General features: G+C 50.5%; 1 protein-coding gene across 1 annotated transcript; it reads left to right on the plus strand.

The window, feature by feature from the left end:
• The first annotated feature begins 127 nt into the window (after positions 1 to 127).
• CATSPER4 (cation channel sperm associated 4) lies at positions 128 to 13,303 on the plus strand. The gene is made up of 10 exons (XM_050791662.1): positions 128 to 619; positions 1,068 to 1,211; positions 3,078 to 3,179; positions 7,862 to 7,959; positions 8,133 to 8,253; positions 8,462 to 8,595; positions 10,359 to 10,533; positions 11,309 to 11,520; positions 11,834 to 11,999; positions 12,954 to 13,303. The coding sequence occupies exons 1-10, from the start codon at positions 407 to 409 to the stop codon at positions 13,005 to 13,007; spliced, it is 1,419 nt and encodes a 472-aa protein (XP_050647619.1). The 5' UTR covers positions 128 to 406; the 3' UTR covers positions 13,008 to 13,303.
• Positions 13,304 to 14,131: the final 828 nt, after the last annotated feature.

The following is a 14,131-nucleotide window of genomic DNA, read 5'->3' on the forward strand; positions in this document are numbered from 1 at the left end:
GTCCTGGAGACTGGGCAGGTAGGACAGGGCAGCTGGTACAGAGGGGTGCAGGTTGAGGTCTGCCCTGGGAAGGCCCTGGGGAAAACACTTCTCCACTCCTCATTCCAGCCTCACCTCCACCTCCTGGATCCAAGGCAGGGACACGTCCCTATGACTCCATCCAGGCTGCACAGGGGATCTGACCTGCTCCCATCAGCCTCTGACTTCCAACCCCAGCCCAGCATCCCCAGACATCCTCTGTGGGATGCGGAGGAGGGACAATGGGAGGAGCTTCTCTCCTGGTTGGAATTCCTCAGTAGAATGCAGAAGGCTGGAGGTCACAGAGGCCTCTGTGATATAACCACAAGGGGGAGTGAGACCACTTGGAGTGAGGATTCTTTGAGGAGAAAGAAGAGACTGAGCAACCATGAAGGATAATGAAAAGGCCTGGTGGCAGCAGTGGACCTCCTACACAGGCCTCGTGGTTGGGGGCGGGACTCAGGAGGACCGTATGGGGTTTGGAAGGGGAGTAGCTGCACTGAGGGGCCGCCCCTCTCCCCTGCAGAGTACCATTCACGAGTCCTACGGTCGGCCAGAGGAGCAGGTGCTCATCAACCGCCGGGACATCATGAACAAAGCGGTAAGGATAGCTCCCGCCCCACAGTGGCCCCTCCTGCAGCTGTGCTCATGGGCAGCAGACCCTCGTGGTAACTCTGCCCCCTCTCCCATCTAAACACCCCCAGAGGACCCTCCCTAGCACTGATCCCTGAGTGACTGCCCTTGATATGTTAGTAACTCTCTGGCAGTGCCCCCCATAGGAACCCTTATATAACGATCGTCTTCACTATCAGAGAGCCCAAAGAGATTCTCTGGCAATGACTTCCACAAAAATCCCCCAATAGTAACCCACTTTTAGTGGCCATTTAGATAGTGACCTCTACACTGATGTCTCCATTCCATGATCCACTCTCAGGTGACTTTCCCCCTCTAGAGTGGGCCCCAGGGACCCCCATTCTCTAAGAGCAAACCTCCAGGCAGAGGCTTCCTATGGTGACACCTGCCTGAAGGAAGGTCCTGCCCTCTTCCAGGACACCTGGGACATGCAGGAGTACATCACTCGCATGTACATCAAGCAGCTGCTCCGACACCCCGCCTTCCAACTGCTGCTGGCCCTGCTGCTGGTGATCAACGCCATCACCATCGCTCTCCGCACCAACTCCTACCTGGACCAGGTGGGACGCCAGCATGACCTCTGCCCCACTAACCCTAATGGGGGCCCTGGGGCGAGAACTCTCCTGGCCTCAGGCTCCTTATCTGTCTATGATGGTTGGATTGGGTGCTCTTCAAGGGTCTGTCAGCTCTGACCTTCTAGGAATCTGGAGATCAAGGAATACTTCATGGTGGAGAGGGCTCTGCAGCCTGGCTTTGAGGAATGCATTGGATTTGTACAGGAAGGACAGGAGAAGAATGGTGTGAGGAGAGGGAGGCAAATGGGTGCCTTGTGGAGAAGGGGTATCCAATTCTAACCAGCACTTACTAAAGGACAATCACTCAGTGCCAGGTACTGACTGTGCAGACTGCCAGGGTCCCAGGGATAATAAGCACAACTGGGTCCTGTCTCAGACACATAGAAACTGTCATTACAAGTGCCCAAGTAGCACCCAGAGTACATGGAGGCTCAACGAAGGCACTCAAACCTAATCTGGGGGATCCGAGCTGGCTTCCTGGAGAAAGTGACACTGGAGTTGACAGTAAAAAGTAGGATGTGATCTCAGTCACTACAACAAAGAAACAGAAAAAAAGAGCATGTAGGAGTTGGCCAGGCAAAGAGAGGTGGGGAGACTGTTTTGGGGAAAAACAGCATATGAGAGACTTCTCTGTGTCCAACTTGAAGTTCAGCGTGACTTATCCTTGATGTTTTAATTTCTTTTCTTTTTTTTTTTTTTAGAGACAAGATCTCACTTTGTCACCCAGGCTGGTGTGCAGTGGCACCATCTTGGCTCAATGCAGCCTTGAACTCCTGGACTCAAGTGATCCTCCTCCCTCAGCCTTGCAAGTAGCTAGGACTACAGGCACGAGATACCACGCCTGGCTAATTTAAAACTTTTTTTGAGCCAGGCGCAGTGCTTCACACCTGTAATCCCAACACTTTGGCAGGCTGAAGTGGGTGGATCACCTGAGGTCAGGAGTTCAAGACCAGCCAGCCTGGCCAACATGGTGAAACCCCGTCTCTATTAAAAATACAAAACTTAGCTGGGCGTTGCAGTGGGTGCCTATAATCCCAGCTACTTGAGAGGCTGAGGCAGGAGAATCACTTGAACCCAGGAGGCGGAGGTTGCAGTGAGCTGAGATGTCACCAAAAAAAAAAAAAAAAAAAAGAAAGAAAAGAAAGAGAGGAGACATGGTGACTTGGGACTGCTAGGTGGAGTCGGGCACTATGGGGGCTGTTAGTGGGGTTGCAGCCATAAGGAAGCTGAAGGAGGAGTTTCGAGATTGAGAGAAAGTGAATTGGGCTCTGGGCAGACCCCAGTCACCCATCTACCCATTCATCCATCCAGGGTGCACGTCCTGGACCCATGAGTGGCAGGATACCCAGGAGTTTGGTTAGGCCTAACTTGGAGTATTTGGAGAGCTGGAATAGCAGGAGAGGTTAGGACAGATGGAGCTTGGTGTTCTCTACCCTCAGGGGCCAGGTCTTTTCCTCCCAATCCTGGAGGCTGTTCTGCCCCTCCTACTTCCCTCTCCAAAATATCCCTATTCTAGAAGTTAGGGACAAAAGTCCGTAGTCAGACAACCATCTTTATCAACTAGCTGTGCACACACAGGCACCACTCTGATTCCACTTCTGTAAGATGGGAATAAAAGCTACTTTGCAGGACAACAGTCATGGTAACATGAAGTTATATGTGATAGTCCCAGCACAGTGCCTGGCATGCACACGCAAAGTGTGTTTTAAAGGAAGTGACAAAGATGCTGAGGACCAAGAGCAGTAGTGATACGGGCCTTCCCTCCCCTACATACATCCTCTCCCTGCCGGCTTGCCCAGGCCCTGCTCCACTGACCTCTCTGCCCCTCTTTTTTCTCTGTCTTCCATGTAGAAACACTATGAGTTCTTCTCTACCATAGATGACATTGTGCTGACCATCCTTATGTGTGAGGTTCTCCTTGGCTGGCTCAATGGCTTCTGGATTTTCTGGAAGGTGAGATCTAGAGCCCTTTGCCCATACTCTTCCCTGGGGACTGTACACCACCCAGTCTGCCCCTGTACTCCTGGCCCTACAAACTGAGGGTGTGAGTATGTGTATAAACAGAGTGTGTTAGTTCTGAGATGTGTATGATGTGGCAGAAAGTAACTGGTACTAGAAGTCCAGCCTGCCTGGGCTCCAATTCCAATCCCTGCTCCAGCTTTCCCCAGCTCTGTAGTCTTGGACAAACTTGACTTCCTTATCTGAGAAATGGGGCTGAGAGGATCTACCTTAATTTACAGAGGTCAGCAGGGATCAGCACATTTTTTCTGTAATGGGCCGGATAAAAAAAGATTTTAAGCTTCACAGCTGTACAGTCTCTGTTACAATGACTCACCTCTCCCATGGCAGCACAAAAGCAACCATGGACCGCACATAAATGAATTGGGTATGGCTGTGTTCATGGACACCCAAATTGGAATTTCATGTAATTTTCACATGTTACAAAATCTGATTTTCCCTATTCACTTGCTTTACTCCTACTTACAGACTCGTTCAGATGTCTTCTCTTCCAGGATGTCTTCCTGTCTCTCCCAGGATAGGTTAGGCGCTACTTTGTGTCTCCATGATGCTATGCACTTATTATTACTATTTTTTTTTCATGGAGTTAAAATTTGCTGTTTATCCATCTCCCTCAGAATAGTCTGTGAGCCCAACAGGGCAGGCATCCTATATTCTCAGGAACTGATCTGGGTATGGCACACAACAGGAGCTACATACTGAATGGATCTACAGGTGGATCTGCAGACAGGCAGGCTTGTATCTCCTTGTGCATGTGAAGGTGCAGACTCAGTACGAGAGGCCAGCAGGACTTGTGCTTATTGGGTCCCCAATACATTTAAGAACTTTTTTTTCCCATTAAATATAGTTTTCTTGTTGGCTGCAGTGGCTCATGCCTGTAATCCCAACACTTTGGGAGGCCGAGGTAAGAAGATCACTTGAGGCTAGGAGTTTGAGACAGACTGGCCAACATGGTGAAACCTCGTCTGTACTAAAAATACAAAAACTAGCTGGGCATCGTGGCGGGCGCCTGTAATCCCAGCTACTTAGAGGCCGAGGCAGGAGAACCGCTTGATCCCGGGAGGCGGAGGTTGCAATGAGCTGAGATTGCGCCACTGCACTCCAGTCTGGGCGACAGAGTGAGATTCTCTTTCCAAAAAAAGTTTTCTTTTTGAATATTTAATGCAGATACATGCTGGTAAAAACTATATTGAAAGGTACACATAGAATTATTGCTTCTCTCTTGTCCCCTCATCCCCTTTCTCCCACCACTATCATTTCTAGGTATTGTTTTTATATTTGTAGTCTCTTTTTTATTGTCTTCGTCCATTTAGTGTTGCTATAAAGGAATACCCAAGGTTGAATAACTTATAAAGAAAGGAGTTGTATTTGACTCTCAGTTCTGCAGGCTGTGTGAGAAGCATGGTGCCAACATCTGCTTCTGGTGAGGGCTTCAGGCTGCTTCCACTCATGACAGAAGGTGAAGCATGTGCAGATCACATGGTGAGAGAGGAAACAAAAGAGAGAGTGAGGGGAGATGCCGGGCTCTTTTTTTTTTTTTTTTTTTTTTTTTTTTTTGAGACGGAGTCTCACTCTGTAGCCCAGGCTGGAGTGCAGTGGCCAGATCTCAGCTCACTGCAAGCTCCGCCTCCCGGGTTCACGCCATTCTCCGGCCTCAGCCTCCCAAGTAGCTGGGACTACAGGCGCCCGCCATCTCGCCCGGCTAGTTTTTTGTATTTTTTTTTAGTAGAGACGGGGTTTCACCGTGTTAGCCAGGATGGTCTCGATCTCCTGACCTCGTGATCCACCCGTCTCGGCCTCCCAAAGTGCTGGGATTACAGGCTTGAGCCACCGTGCCCGGCCTTTTTTTTTTTTTTTTTTGAGACAGAGTCTTGCTCTGTCACCCAGGCTGGAGTGCAGTGACGCGATCTCAGTTCACTGCAAGCCCCACCTCCCCGGGTTCACACCATTCTCCTGCCTCAGCCTCCCAAGTAGCTGGAACTACAGGCGCCCACCACCAAGCCTGGCTAATTTTTTGTATTTTTAGTAGAGATGGGGTTTCACCGTGTTAGTCAGGATGGTCTCAATCTCCTGACCTTGTGATCCGCCCTCCTCGGCCTCCCAAAGTACTGGGATTACAGGCATAAGCCACCACACCTGGCCCGTGCCAGCCTCTTTTTAACAAGCAGCTCTTGAGGGAACTCACTCATTACCTTCAGGATGGCACCAAGCCATTCATGACCCAACCACCTCCCATTAGGTCCCACCTCTAACACTGAACATCAGATTTCAACATGAGATTTGGAGGGGATAAGCATTCAAACTATAGCATCCTCCCAGTATTTATTTTTACAATAATCAGCAAGTATGTATATACTCTCAATCTTCCCTTTCCTAACAGTAACATAGCATAAACATTATTCTGCACTTTACTTTTGTCACTGAATGGATCCTGACAATCTTTCTACATCAGTACATAGAGATCTTTCTCATTTTTCTTTCTTTCTTTTTTTTTTTTTTTTTTCTGTAGAGATGAGGTCTTGCTATGTTTTCCAGGCTGGTCTCAAACTCTTGGCCTCAAGCGATCCTCTTCCACCAGCCTCTCAGAGCACCAGGATTACAGGCAAAGGTCACTATACCTGGCCTCATTTTTCTTTTTTGTAGCTACATAGTATTCTATTGATTTAATGGAATTTAACGGGCCATCATTTACCCAATCAGTCTCTTCTGATCATTGGACACATTGGTTTTCTTTACGTTTTTTTTTTTTTTTTTTTTGAGACAGAGTCTCACTCTTGTTGCCCAGGCTGGAGTACAATGACACTATTTAGGCTCACTGCAGCCTCAACCTCTTGGGCTTAAGTGATCCTCCCACCTCAGCCCTGCAAGTAGCTGGGACTACATGGGCACATGCCAACACCCCTGGCTAATTTATATATATATATATATATATATATATTTTTTTTTTTTTTTTTTTTTTTTTTTTTTTTTTTTGAGACGGAGTCTCGCTTTGTCTCCCAGGCTGGAGTGCAGTGGCACCATCTTGGCTCACTGCAAGCTCCGCCTCCTAGGTTCAGGCCATTCTCCTGCCTCAGCCTCTGAGTAGCTGGGACTGCAGGCACGCACCACCACACCTGGCTAATTTTTTTGTATTTTTAGTAGAGACGGGGTTTCACCGTGTTAGCCAGGATGGTCTCGATCTCCTGACCTCGTGATCCGCCCACCTCGGCCTCCCAAAGTGCTGGGATTACAGGCGTGAGCCACCGCGCCCGGCTAATTTTTATATTTTTTTGTAGAGACAGGGTTTCACCATGCTGTCCAGGCTGTCTGGAACTCCTGAGCTCAAGCAATCCTCCTGCCTCAGTCTCCCAAGGTGCTGGAATTACAGACTTGCACCACTGCACCTGGCATGTTGGTTATTCTCAACCTTATACAAATTGTCATTTTGTACCTCAACCAGAGTATCTGCGGATCAGATTTCTAGAAGTGTGATCCTTGTTCAGATTTTTCATACCTGTGAGTTTCCTCTTCCTCCCCACCTCATTCCTGTGTAAGTGCCTTATTGGACAAAGGGCTTGCAAACTGTGCCTCTCCTTCCTTCCTTCCTTCCTTCCTTCCTTCCTTCCTTCCTTCCTTCCTTCCTTCCTTCCTTCCTTCCTTCCTTCCTTCCTTCTTCCTTTCCTTCCTTCCTCCTTCCTCTTCTTTCTTCCCTTCTCTTTCTTCTTCTCTCTCTTTCTCTTTCTTTCTCTCTTTCTTTCTTTCTTTCTTTCTTTCTTTCTTTCTTTCTTTCTTTCTTTCTTTCTTTCTTTCTTTCTTTCTTTCCTTCTTTCTTTCTGTCTCTCTTTCTTTCTGTCTCTCTCTCTCTCTTTCTTTCTCTTTTTTCGATTATCGCCCTGTCACCCAGGCTGGAATGCAGTGGCGCGATCTTGGCTTGCTGCAACCTCTGCCTCCCAGGTTAAAGCAACTCTCCTGCCTCAGCCTCCCGAGTAGCTGGGACTATAGGCACGTGCCACCACGCCCAGATAATTTTTGTATTTTTTAGTAGAGATGGAATTTTACCATGTTGGCCAGGCTGGTCTCCAACTCCTGACATCGTGATCACCTGCCTCAGACTCCCAAAGTGCTGGGATTACAGGGATGAGCCACCGTGCCCGGCCCACCTGTCTTCCTTTCTCGTGCTGTGAGAGTTATCTCACCTCAGAACTGGCTACTGAAGCAGTATTCCTTATGTTTTTACTAGTATCCATTTTCATTTTATTATTAATTGTAGTGTGTGTCACCCAAAGACAGGAACAGCCAAGTGTTTTCAGGTTACCTAACTGTAGGGCAAGGCTGTTTTGCACATGCTTTAGCCAAGGCGGGCACTCAGCTTAGGGACCAGCTGTGTATCTGTAAGGGTCTTTGCTGTGTGTCTCTGAGACTGCATTTGGCTATTGACACATGTATGGGACAGAGAGTACACGTGTGTTTTGTGGCATGTTTGGGGGGCGGCAGGGTAACAGCAGTGGATGGCAGCTGACTGGCCCTGCTCTGAGAGGGACATTGAGCACTCATCCTTGGGATGTGGGGAGGGCAGACCTAGGATGCCCCCACAGGCTGGGCCTGACAGACCCCATTGGGACTGGCCTACTCCCCAGGACGGCTGGAACATCCTCAACTTCATTATCGTCTTTATCTTGCTCTTGCGGTTCTTCATTAATGAAATCAATATCCCCTCCATCAACTATACTCTCAGGTGAGCTGGGAGCTCTGGAGAAATGAGGGGAACCTATCTGGAACCCAGGAATGAGCTGGGGGGATAATGACCAGATGGAGATCAGCTTTGCCTCTCTGGGCAGCTGGTGGGGGTAATGAGGAGGGAGGGGGCTGGGAAGGGCCTAGGGGCACCCCTGAGAGGCTCTGCCACAGGGCGCTTCGTCTGGTGCATGTGTGCATGGCGGTGGAGCCCCTGGCCCGGATCATCCGCGTCATCCTGCAGTCGGTGCCTGACATGGCCAATATCATGGTCCTCATCCTCTTCTTCATGCTGGTCAGTGCCTGCCCCCGCCCCCATCTGTTTCCCTTCCCTGAATAGGGCCCTTGGGTCATTGCGAATAGAGGGGTGTCTGGATGAGCAGAGAGGCCCGTGGGCCTGAATCCCTGTGATTTCCTTGGCAGCGTTCATTTGCATGACATTCGCGTGTCCTATTTCCAGGTCCTTTGGTGAAGTCGGGGTGGGGCTCTGTTCTCTCTGACAGGTTTTTTCGGTGTTTGGGGTAACACTCTTTGGTGCATTCGTGCCCAAGCATTTCCGGAACATACAGGTTGCGCTGTACACCCTCTTCATCTGCATCACCCAGGATGGCTGGGTGGACATCTACAGTGACTTCCAGTGAGTGCCGGTGGGACTTCCAGTCTCAACCCACCTATGGGGCAGGGAAGCCGGTAGGGTGTAAGGGCTCTCCCTGAGAGTGGGAGCTCCAGGGACTGGGATGAGGATGGCCCAGTGGAAGCAGGAGTTCCCAGGTCTTTAAACAGAGGAAAAGGAAATACCTGGGCTTGTGGTACCTCAAGCCTTGTCGCCCTTGAATCTCCATACATTCAGAGTCCCATTCCGACCCTTTTGTGGGGACCTCAGCTAACCTCAGCTAACCAGCTGGGTCGTTGGCCTTGGATAGGGGAGCAGGTCTGTAGTTATGCCTCAGGTTACAGAGCAACCTCCCAGCCCACCTTGGAGCCCACCAAACTGCCTGAACTCCTGGGAACTTCAGGTCTCATTTTATTCATTCTTAAACCCATTGCCCACATTCATTTTTGTGTTCTGTTCTTTAGCTCTTTTCCATTAAGTCTAAGCCCTATTTGTTTCCAGTTTACTCCAGAAAGTGGGACCCCCCTTAACTGATTTCTTTTTATCTTCTACATGTGAGTATAGAAGCCCAGTAGATAAAGGGCTTCTACGGTCATTCTCCATTATGACATAGATAATGGATAAAAATCAGGCTGGCTGGGGCTGGGCGCGGTGGCTCACGCCTGTAATCCCAGCACTTTGGGAGGTCGAGGCGGGTGGATCATGAGGTCAGGAGATCGAAACCATCCTGGCTAACACGGCGAAACCTCGTCTCTACTAAAAATACATAAATTAGCCAGGCATGGTGGCGGGCACCTGTAGTCCCAGCTGCTCGGGAGGCTGAGGCAGGAGAATGGCATGAATCCAGGAGGCAGAGCTTGCAGTGAGCCCAGATCACTCCACTGCACTCCAGCCTGGGCAATAGAGCAAGACAGTCTAAAAAAAAAAAAAATCAGGCTGGCCGGACATGGTGGCTCATGCCTGTAATCCCAACACTTTGGGAGGCCAAGGTGGGCAGATCATGAGGTCAGGAGATCAAGACCATCCTGGTTAACACAGTGAAACCCCATCTCTACTAAAAATACAAAAACAAAGTGCAGTGGCTCACACCTGTAATCCCAGCACTTTGGGAGGCTGAGGCGGGTGGATCACAAGGTCAGGAGTTCAAGACCAGCCTGGCCAAAAAGGTGAACCCCATCTCTACTAAGTATACAAAAATTAGCCAGGCGGGGGGGCACCTGTAATCCCAGCTACTCAGGAGGCTGAGGCAAGAGAATTGCTTGAACCTGGGAGGTGGAGGTTGCAGTGAGCTGATATCGTACCACTGCACTCCAGCCTAGGTGACAGAGTGAGACTCCGTCTCAAAAAAAAAAAAAATTAGCCGGGCGTGGTGGCAAGCACCTATAGTCCCAGCTACCTGGGAGGCTGAGGCGGGAGAACGGCGTGAACCCGGGAGGTGGAGCTTGCAGTGAGCCGAGATCGCGCCACTTCACTCCAGCCTGGGCAACAGAGCGAGACTCCATCTCAAAAAAAAAAAAGGAGTGTAGCTAATAGATTTGATTATAGTGTTGATGTGCACGTCCCCACCTTGCAGGGTTGGTTAGAGAATCAGCCCACTGTCTGGCAGCACAGCAGGTGCTTAGTAGAGAGCAGCTATTGAGACAGGAGTAGGGAATGAGATCTGCACAACAGCAGTGACACAGGCAGAAGTCCTAGTAGGCCTTGGGATGATTTTCCCATTTCATAGATAAGGAAACTCAGGCTCGAAGGGCCAGGGAAATGATGGGGCCCCTGCCTGCCATCTGCAGGACAGAGAAGAGGGAATATGCAATGGAGATTGGGGGTGCCATCTACTTTACCATCTTCATCACCATCGGTGCCTTCATTGGCATCAACCTGTTCGTCATCGTGGTGACCACCAACCTGGAGCAAATGATGAAGGCAGAAGGGCAGGGACAACAGCAACGAATAACCTTTAGTGAGGTGCGTGGGATGGGGAGGGCAGAAGGGAGGAAAAGGGGTGTGTATGAGAGCAGACTTGAACATATGTGCATGTATGTGTGTGCTTGCATAATCAAGGGCCTGGAGAAAGCCAAGTTGGAGGCCTGGAGGCAGCAGCCCCCCATCTTGAGTGCCCACCCACCCACCAACTGGGGCTTCTGAGGGGTGTGGATTTTCTAGATGTTAGATTTCTATGGCAACTCAAAACTGAGCAGCTGGGTGACCTTGGGGCATTTACCCATCTAAGCCTCAATTTTTTTCTTCTGTAAAAAGGGAATAATAATAGTGCTTAACTCATAGGGTTATTTTATGAGGGTTCATGGGTAAATGAACACTGCTTGGTGCATAGTAAGCACACAATAAATGTTAGCTACCTTATTATTCATTCAGGGTAGTACTTCCATAAGGTTGGGGAAAGGAGTGGAGTACTTCTAAAAAAAGTGGAGTGCTGGAGGCCTGGGCTTGAGGGTAGGCAGAGCTTTATAAATTTGCTGGGTAGGGTTTATCAGGGTTGAAATCTGGGTCAGGGCTAAATTTTGACAAGGGGTGAGAACTTTTAAAGAAGTGGGGGAAGGGCATGTGCATTTAAAGTTGGATTCCTCCAGCAAGGCAGTAAGGCTAAGACCAGTGAGAGCTGAAATGAGGGCCTTAGAACCCTGGGATCCTAAGAGACTCATCCTGAAGCCAAGCAGGAAAGGAGTGCCGGGGGTGCGCCTGCCTGAGCTGTCCTGACCCCTCTCCATCTCCCGATTCCCAGACAGGCGCAGAGGAAGAGGAGGAGAATGACCAGCTGCCACTGGTGCACTGTGTGGTCGCCCGCTCGGAGAAATCTCGTTTCCCCCAGGAACCCCTTGTGGGAGGCCCCCTGTCGAACCTCTCAGAAAACACGTGTGACAACTTTTGCTTGGTGCTTGAGGCAATACAGGAGAACCTGAGGCAGTACAAGGAGATCAGAGATGAACTCAACATGTAGGGGAGGGTACTGGGGGTGCCCCCAAGTCATGTGAGTCAAGGCTGGGTGGAGTGTCAGAGTCTTTTGGCCACACACCCTCAACATTTTAGAAGGCAGACTCTGGGCCCTAGAGAGGTCCCCCACCCTATTGGTAGAGGAGCTGGAATCCAGACTCCGAGTTCCTCCCATCTCACACAAGGGCATAGCTCGGCCTGGGTCTCTGTCAGGGCTGTGTGGGAGAGCGAAGCGGGGGTGACGCCAGGGAAGAGGTGGGAGGGCTGCTTCCCTCCCCTGCAGCCTTCTGAAAGGCACTCACTGCTCCACCCCCAGGATTGTGGAGGAGGTGCGCGCAATCCGCTTCAACCAGGAGCAGGAGGCAGAGGTGATGCAAAGGCAGTCTTCCACGAGCGGGTCATTGGAGACTACGTCATCCAAGGACGTCCGCCAGATGTCTCAACACCGAGACTTGCTCAGTGCGCTCATTAACATGGAAAAGGTGTGCCTTCCTTCACCTACCCAATCAGTACTCGCCCTGACACTCCACCCAGGTGCAAATGCCCAGCCGGGCCTCTGGACCATTTGTCAAAGTTTCTGTCTATTCCAAGATCTGGTCCCCCTCACCACCACCACCCCACTTTTTTTTTTCTTTTTTCTTTTCTTTTCTTTTTTTTTTTTGAGATTGAATCTCACTCCATCGCCCAGGCTGGAATGCAGTGGCGTGATCTCAGTTCACTGCAATCTCTGCCGCCTGGGTTCAAGCGATTCTCCTGCCTCAGCCTCCCAAGTAGCTGGGATTACAGGCACCTGCCACGGCACCTGGCTAATTTTTGTAGTTTTAGTAGAGACAGGGTTTCACCATCTTGACCAGGCTGGTCTTGAACTCCTGACCTCATGATCCACCCTCCTCGGCCTCCCAAAGTGCTGGGATTACAGGCGTGAGCCACCGCGCCTGGCTGTCTGCTTCTTAAATTTCCACCTACCCCAACTGTCACTGCCTATCTGGCTAGGTTTTGTACTTTCTTTCTCGGAGTGGCTCCACCCTTCCAGCCAGTTTCATCTCTAGCACCTTCAAACCTACCCTTTCTTAGTGTGTGTGGCATGAGCCAGCTCAGTGCCTGCCTGGTGGCAGACACTTAGGCTGTAAGTATACTGTGGGCACAGGACCCCAGGATCCTATCTAAGGTGCATAAAACCAGCTGCCTCCAGAGCTCCTGGAGAGAAAAAGGCACATACCCATGGTACTTAGTTTCTTTTTCTACCCCGACACCATCTGCGTGGGATACACCCTGGGCTCCCAAACTCAGAGGGGATACTAGGTAGGCTCAAGTTAGACCTATGAAGAACTTCCTGGGAGGCCTGACTGAGGAAGCTGGTGAGACTGGAGGAGGTGAGTAAGGGAGTCTGCCATATCAGGGGAGGGGGATTAACAAGAAGACCTCTTGGTTTGCAGGTTCATGACTCTAGCTCACAAATACTCCTTAAAAAACGCAAGAACAGCCATTGAGAGGCCAGGATGGGAGCCAAGGGGCCTGCACACACACACCCAGCCGCTGCGTCTTCCTGTGTCCTTAGTGTGGCTTGGCAGAGCCTGGCCAGAGCCCATCCTCTCCCTTACACCTGGGCAGAGGCCAGGGGCTGTGAAGGTGGCAGCACCTGCAGGGCTGGTGCCTGTGAGCCCCAGGTCCAGAGGAGCCAGGACAGAGAAGGATGCTGGATGATGAGAGTGGGAACTCTAGCAGCAAGGATGAGCACAGAAGGGGGTGCTGGCCAACGCAGCCAGGATTTGACCTAAGGATGGGGATCCCTGGCCCCCTGCTCTTGCCCAGAGGTGGTGGGGGGCCTCAGTGGGCCCCAGCACCAAGAAGAGAAAGGCAAGGCCAGTGGGGCCAGACATCTGTGTGTTGACAATAAAGTTTTGTGTTGGAATCAATGTCTCTGACTGGTGGATCACCAACTCCTTGGGGTACTTGCCCGGGTCTGACAGGGAAGACAGATTTTGCCCCTCAAAATCCCATTTGTCTGGTGGGAGAGTCACAGACTGCCCTGAAGAGCCTCCAGTCTAATGGGAGGGAGAATTGCACCCCTAAAAATTTCTGACTTAATTGTAGAGATACAACCTTTGCCCTCAGGGTCCTAAGCTTTGCGGAGGAAAGTCTGGTCCTCATGGGAGGGAGCCCCTGTCTGATGAAGGAGATGGCCCTACCTGCTCTCTCCCTGTCTGAAGATGGAGACTGGTCCTCACTCTGGGGACCCCTTGTCTGATGGGATCACCAATGACCAAGTCACACAAGTACAGGCAGCTCCATCCCAGGGCAATGGAGAGTGACTGGTTAAAGTGTGGGACCTGGCAGCTTCCTGGAGGAGAGGAGGATTTTGTGGGTCAGGTGAATGAAGTCTGATAGGGAACTTAGGACCCGTGAAGCCTATTTGGGATCTTCATACTCAAGGCCTTTGAGAGCCTCAGCAGGTATGCAATCTGGGGACAGTCAGAAAACTGTGGCAATTATGGGCAATAGAAAGAGCTGCCTTAGAGGACAGGAAACCTGGGTTCTGGTCCTTCAGTGGGTCACTTGGCCTTGTTTTCCCCATCTGTGCAATTGGGAGAGGGTGAGATTGATCTCCATCTCT

The sequence above is a fragment of the Macaca thibetana genome, chromosome 1, assembly GCF_024542745.1.
Source record: "Macaca thibetana thibetana isolate TM-01 chromosome 1, ASM2454274v1, whole genome shotgun sequence".
Lineage (NCBI taxonomy): Eukaryota > Metazoa > Chordata > Mammalia > Primates > Cercopithecidae > Macaca > Macaca thibetana.

Bases quoted from the DNA above. Each gene is read 5' to 3' on its own strand.
- CATSPER4 (XM_050791662.1), top strand. From the start codon at position 407: ATGAAGGATAATGAAAAGGCCTGGTGGCAGCAGTGGACCTCCTACACA. The intron at 8,596-10,358 runs GTGAGTGCCGGT...TGCCATCTGCAG, and splicing joins GACATCTACAGTGACTTCCA to GACAGAGAAGAGGGAATATG. The intron at 11,521-11,833 runs GTAGGGGAGGGT...CTCCACCCCCAG, and splicing joins ATCAGAGATGAACTCAACAT to GATTGTGGAGGAGGTGCGCG.